This window comes from Neoarius graeffei, chromosome 17 (genome assembly GCF_027579695.1).
Source record: "Neoarius graeffei isolate fNeoGra1 chromosome 17, fNeoGra1.pri, whole genome shotgun sequence".
Classification (NCBI taxonomy): Eukaryota; Metazoa; Chordata; class Actinopteri; order Siluriformes; family Ariidae; genus Neoarius; species Neoarius graeffei.
In genome coordinates this window covers 11,156,049-11,162,937 of record NC_083585.1, presented here as the reverse complement: position 1 = coordinate 11,162,937, position 6,889 = coordinate 11,156,049, and the positions used below count along the sequence as shown (strand labels likewise).

At 38.2% G+C, this 6,889-nt stretch overlaps 1 protein-coding gene across 1 annotated transcript in view; it reads right to left on the bottom strand.

The window, feature by feature from the left end:
• Positions 1-1,499: 1,499 nt before the first annotated feature.
• ywhag2 (3-monooxygenase/tryptophan 5-monooxygenase activation protein, gamma polypeptide 2) overlaps positions 1,500-6,889 on the bottom strand; it is a 47,019-nt gene continuing 41,629 nt past the window's right edge. Inside the window, exon 2 of the mRNA XM_060943712.1 lies at positions 1,500-3,602. Coding sequence (XP_060799695.1) covers positions 2,946-3,602 — 657 coding nt within the window. The 3' untranslated portion in view covers positions 1,500-2,945. The remainder of the gene's footprint in view (positions 3,603-6,889) is intronic.

The following is a 6,889-nucleotide window of genomic DNA, read 5'->3' as shown; positions in this document are numbered from 1 at the left end:
GCAATTCTGGATGGCCTTTCTGTTTCTTCACCTGCAGCAGTAAAAGACCTTGAGTTGATCATTGACCCAAGTCTTTTGAACTAGCTGGAGCTAGTTCAGTTGGTCCCAACTTTTCTGGAAATGGGTTAGTAAATACAACTCACATAATATAAGCAGTATTTTAATGACAAATAGCCTAATTTATAATGTAGCCATTTGAATGCAGTTAGTGACACACTGAATTGAGAGGCTTCTATTTCTCAATTTTATATATACACTCTGGGACACACATATTGATCCTTGATATTAAGGAGCAGAGAAGGGTAAATACGGATTTTGATGTTCTCTCTCCTTTTATTAGCCCACAGGTTCCTCTGGGTTTCTACACAGTGTCAGTGGGAAATACTTCTACAACCCTGGCAACAGGCTATCCATTGGCTGACCTGGAAGCTCAGACACTCTGCTATTGGCTGGCAGTACAGACTAATTTAAATAGAGATTCATCCCTGCACAACAGGATATGCTACTGCATGAGGCTGCAGCTCAGTGCTCTACACATTAAATTACTTTGATTTGGGATATGTAATTGTGTGGATGTGCACAACAGAAATTCATTTTAGGCTACAGTGAACAGTGTTGTATTGCTATATTAACAACAGGCACATTGATAATTAGATGAAATGGAGGCAGCCATTCGGACCCAGTAATACATACAAATAGACCTTTGCATTCCAAAGTTTAATGCTAAGTAATTAAAGGCGTTTGCCTCTGTTGAGTCTGACATATGATATGACAGCCCCATACTGTCAGACCCTTTTACTCTCCAGCACAGTGTCAGACAAATGATCAGTTATAGAACAGTTCAGACTGAAATTAATTTTTCATGGTTCTATTGAAAAACTGCTTGTGGGGTACAAAGACTGTGACATTGCTATGGGTAGAGCTAGAGGAGCTCTCTCTCTCTCATATTACTGATTTCTAGTACCACTGACATTTTTTTTTTATCATTTTAAATTATGATCAGGACCAAAATGAGAATAAGACAAAATGGGCTCTACAAATAAACTCTAAATGTTAATTGTGATTGTTTATATACAGGTTTGGTGTTCGGGTTTAATTTTTCCAAATATTATCCATTCTCCTCAAGTACAGGTTTCTGGCACATTTAAAAAAATAATAATTTAATAAATAAATTAATAAATAATAACCCTAGTGACTAAAGGAAGCGGTCTTTGATCTCCAACCATGAGTATATGGAAAAGAATATGATGCACCCTGTTTCAGTTTCATGTTGTAGGTTAAATGATAAAGTTCTGTTTTAGTATACAATACAAGTCTATACACACACACACACAAGTCTATACTTGTAAAAGATGCATATTTCTGATTTGATTGTATTATGCAACTATTTAGATTATCTAAATAGATGCATAATATATAATGTTTTTGTTCGTTTGTTTTTTTTTACTTGCTTCAGAGCAATGTCCCTGACTACACATGACCAACATAGAGGCAGCGTATCTATGACCACTTTTTCTTTATTCATTTATTTACTTTTTTCAGGTCTCATTATTTTGGCTCTTGTGCAACTGCTACATAATTATTCACATTCAAGATAAGTGTCACCCAGGAGACAGCTAAAAATTAAAAAAAGGAATCAAAAATAAATATATGAATGGAAAAAAATACTGCCAAATACAATTTATGGTCCATGTTCTGATTGTGCCACAGAAACACTTATTCTGATACTATACTGCAGCTCAAACCATACATGTTGCATTGTGCATAATATGATGAAAAAAAATCACTCATAAATTGCTGAGAACAGAAACATTGTTAAACAATGCCATGATATAGTTTACTGAGGAAAAATGTGCACAGTTAAATGATCAGTAATTTTTTTCTTCAAATTTCAGTGTAGCTAAAGAAATAAAACATATTTCGTGTCACAACATCAACGCCCATAACAGATCAATTTATTCATAACAATCACAATTTTTAAATTAGCAAATCAAAAAAGATAAATAAGAAGTAATCAATATGAAGCATGTTTTACTTCTCAATCATAGGAATACATAACATCCAAGGTATAAGTTAATAAAGTCAAGCTATTGTATAAATACATCACCAGCATGCACAATATTGAATCATTGATAGTATCATCATTATCTTACACTGACAAAACAGTATAGTTGGCAAGTGCAAAAATAAGTTAAACACAGAAGTAAACCACAAACTTTGAAGCTGCAATATTTTTCTTATTTTCTATTTTTTAAGTCTCTGCCTCTGATCACATGTGACCTTTCAAAATAACCTATAGTTCCAGTAACTTTGGAATATGATGGCCATAATATTTTATTTTGTTACTGCATATTTGATTATTTTGGAAGTCAAAACGTTAAAGAAATCTTATAAATATGCTATGTTTATTTTACTGCAGCTGCTAAACTCACAAATTTGCCTTATATGTGTTAATTTTTTTGTTTCTAATACTGGAACCATTTAAGACTATTTCGCAGACATTAAATCCAAGTGTTTTTTGTTTGCTTGTTTATTTTTTAGATACCCTCTTTTTCAAATGCTTTTCGACTACCCAGAAGCATAAATGAGCAGTACCTCTTTATCTCTTTGAACTACATCAGTGCATATGCCAACGTGTGGCTGCAATTCCAAACCAACGACGACCCCTTCCTGGCTGACTGACTGACATTTTCAGTGGTCTGGCAAACATCATAGACAACTGAGACAAAGGAGGCTCGTTCAACTACTATAGTTTTCTGTTTATCCTCAAACTAAGACTTCAGCCCCCACCCCTTTTTTAACTGCCCTCAATATTTTTTTTCTTTTTGAATTCATGGAAAAATAAAGAACTGCCGCTGCAGAGGAAACCATGGCGAAAGCTGCTTGCCAAAGTCCACCAGCCGTGTTTCTTAAATTATTTTTCTGCACAGAGAAAGATCTACCACTTAGTTGTTGCCCTCACCACCCTCGTCATCCTGCTGATCACTCGTCCACAGTGTCAAGTTGTCTCGCAGCAGCTGCATGATGAGCGTGGAGTCTTTGTAGGAGTCCTCGTTGAGGGTATCAAGCTCGGCAATGGCATCATCAAATGCTGTCTTGGCCAGGTGACATGCCTGCTCCGGTGCATTCTGGATCTCATAGTAGAAAACTGAGTAGTTGAGTGCCAGGCCCAGGCGAATAGGATGCGTAGGCTGCATGTGTTCCTTACTGATCTCATGTGCCTCATTGTATGCCTTTTCAGAAGACTCCACCACTGTGGATCGCTTCTCACCTGTAGCCACCTCTGCCAGGTAGCGGTAGTAGTCACCCTTCATCTTCAGATAGAACACCTTACTTTCATGCTGTGCATCGCTGCAGTTCTTGATCAGATAGTTGTCGAGCAGGCCAAGCACATCTTGGCACACAGCCTCCAGCTCTTTCTCAATCTTCTCACGGTAGGCTCGCACCATCTCAATCTTCTTTTCATTGCCGTCGGCCGATGTCTTCTGTTCAATGCTAGAGATCACCCTCCAGGAGGAGCGGCGTGCACCTACCACATTCTTGTATGCCACAGAAAGGAGGTTTCTCTCCTCATTAGACAAAGCTTCGTTCAGCTCTGTTACCTACAACACAAACAAGATAATGCCAATTGAATAAAATAATTAGGGAAATGCAAATTCTGCCAATATCAGTTCTTCTTGTTCAGTCCCTGCTACAGCATACATAGCACAGCTTGTGTTGCTTCTCACATCTTCAGTTTCACTCTGCATGTGTTTAACTCCATGCTGCTCTAGTGAAATTAAAAGCTCATTGAAGTGATCAGTGCCAGTCAGTGTGAGGAAAGCAGCTTTGCAAACACTAAGCTTATTTCACTGAGTAAAGAAACCTTTTTTGGTTGTTTATTCATCTTCAGTAACCACTTTATCATGGTCAGAGTTGCAGTGAATCTGGAGCCTGTCCCAGGACCACACTAAATGTGAGGCAGAACAGACCCTGGATGGTATGTAATCCCAAAATGAAATGAAGCATTGAAATTAAGCTCCATATTTTAAATGAATAAATGATAGTTATGAGAGTCACAGGTAGTATGAATTCAAAAGCATGACCTGCACAATCAATAAAGATTATGACCCCATTACTTGTAGGATTCATTTTTGTTCTTTGGCACTGGATATTGATGGATGTAGAACATATTTTACTCAACCCTCATGCATACTACATGAGTTCTTCAAGTTGCATTCAGGAAACAATGTAACTTTATGAAAGTAAAAACAATGAAAGTAAAGTAAAAACTGACTAAAAATAGCCTTAAGGAATTCAGTCACAGCCACAAGTATGCCATTTTGCAAGAAATTATGCATCAAGTCAAATTAATCAGTTTCTTTTCTCACTACATCAGTAGACGCTGGATTTAAAAGTCTCCACTGTTTCCTCCAGTTTCTCATTTTTTAGCCTACTACCACGACCTGGCCTCTAAAACTATACAGGCCTTTATAAGGCCTGATTTTAGGTGTTCTCTCACTAGTGCTATATTGACAACCATTTTTGTGTCTGATGACAAGCACAAAGTTGCCTTCTGACACCATGGGATGGGAATGAAATAAGCTTGGATCTAAAGGCACATTTATACTTGTATCCATTCATAGCTTGATGAAACATTTCCATGCAGCATTTTGGAAAAGTCACTCTCCAAAGTGAATGAAAGAACTGTCTGCTCACCTCCACTGTGTCTTTGGGAATTATGAAGGTGTCTCATCACCCCCCACCCCCCCCAAACAGCGGATATCACAGTACAGCGTTGGGTTATAATGAATGTTTAAAGTGCTGATGACACGTTTTTGACATCTTTGGCGATGTTTTATAACAAAGTAATTCCCGATGATCCATATATTAATTCACGAAGGCGCCTATTTTACAAGTTATGATGATAAACCTGGCTATTTGGGCAAATTTGACGGGGCTGCAGCACCCAGGAGACGAAAGAGGAGCTATATGACGTCAGCGAAAGAACCTTCCTCCTAACTTACCAGTTTGTTGTTGATGCGGCAGGTGTTCAGTTTATCATTATTAGTATTTTTATTAGACATATATATATAGTTATTATGCCTTCACGTTGTGTTGCCGGCTTTTGCTCCAAAACCCACAAGGATGAGGTAAGTTTATTCAAGTTTCCCAGAGATCCCGAGCTGCATGCGAAGTGGGTGAAGCAAGTCAGGCGCACTCATGACAAGTGGGAGCCCTCACCAACATCCGTCCTGTGCTCTGAACACTTCGATTTGGATTGTTTTGACACCCTTCCCAGCTTAAAAGAATCTCTTGGGTGTTCAGTTCAGCACAAACGTGTGTTACTACCATCAGCAGTGCCTACACAGTGTTGCCAGATTGGGAGGTTTCCCGCCCAGTTGGGCGGTTTCAAGTGCATTTTGGTGGGTTTTGAACATATTTTGGGCTGGAAAACGTCAGCAGTATCTGTTGCCAGATACTGCTGAAGTTTTACAGACCAAAATATGTTCAAAACCCACCAAAATGCACTTGAAACTGCCCAACTGGGCGGGAAACCTCCCAATCTGGCAACACTGCCAGTATTCCGGAGGGGGTCTACTAGTAGCTACGCCGGATCCAAAGACAGTCCTCCTGTCAGAACATGTGTTGTGAAACGACATAAGATAAAGGTACGTAGAGCTATAGATTCTACATGATAATCATAAATGTAATCATAAAGTCGGCGTGATATCAGTCATGTATTTGCTTGTGAAAGCTTGCGGCTTTCATGTAACTGCCGCCTAGCAATGAGAGGCAAAGGGTAAAGAGGGTAGGCTATCATAGATTCTATTCGGAAGAGATCAACACAATTCTAGACTCCCAGAAGAGGACGAGCTAGCACTAGAGAGTTCACCGGCGTTTTCATGAGCCATTTCCATTGAGTAGAACCAGAGTAGAACAGCCAGTGAACCGCAGCATGTTCTTCCGCTGATGTCACAACATGGCCGCGAGCCACGGACCCAGTTTTCTTGCGCTGTGAAATTAAAAGTTGGATATTCGCGTAACAACAGCTTCTTTTCACGTAATTATAACAGAAATCTAACATGTTTGCCATGTTGTATAGTTCATTTAAGAAATTGCATAGAGTCATGTTCGTGTCATCAGCCCTTTAACTGTACTTGCCATGGGTGGCATGGTGGTTTCAGTGGTTAGCACTGTCACCTCATAGTAAGAAGATTCTGGGCTTGAGCCCCATGTCTGACTGGAGCCATTCTGTCTGGAGTTTGCATGAGAGCTGGTAGCATCATTCCTTTTAAATCAAGCAGCTTCTACATATTGAAACTATAGGTAAATAAACTACATCATTTTATGTTTCATATTCTACATGTTTTGAACTGATGGATGAAAACAAAAAAAAAATTATGTTGTAATGTTTTCCTAGATAGTCAGTAAAATAATTTCGACTAATAAGTCGGTTGCTGGAGCTACTTTTCTCTTTAGTGATTGTTTAGCTTGTAACTTGACTAGTGTTTAATTTATAACTAGTGTTTAACTTGTAACTTAATAGCTAACTACTTTTTTTTTTACAACTTTATATTGTTTTTATTTATTTTTTATTAGTTTAACCATTCAAGTTTAAATTTCAATGGGGACAAGTTGGAAAACAGTCATACAAATTAAATTGGGCACTAAGAAAAGTTAAAATAAATGTTTTCCATCTGCAATTTTGGATAATCTTTTTCAGATGACGTCATGGCAAAAATAGCAATGGACAAAATGTACACTTTCACATATCACTCCTTGCTGTTTGCCACATGTCTCCTCAGTGCCACATGTCTCCTCCCTGCGGTTCTGAAAGACTATAAAACCTGGTTTTATTTTTCTTTCAAAATTCAGATGAAATATAATGAGCCTTTAAATTTAATAA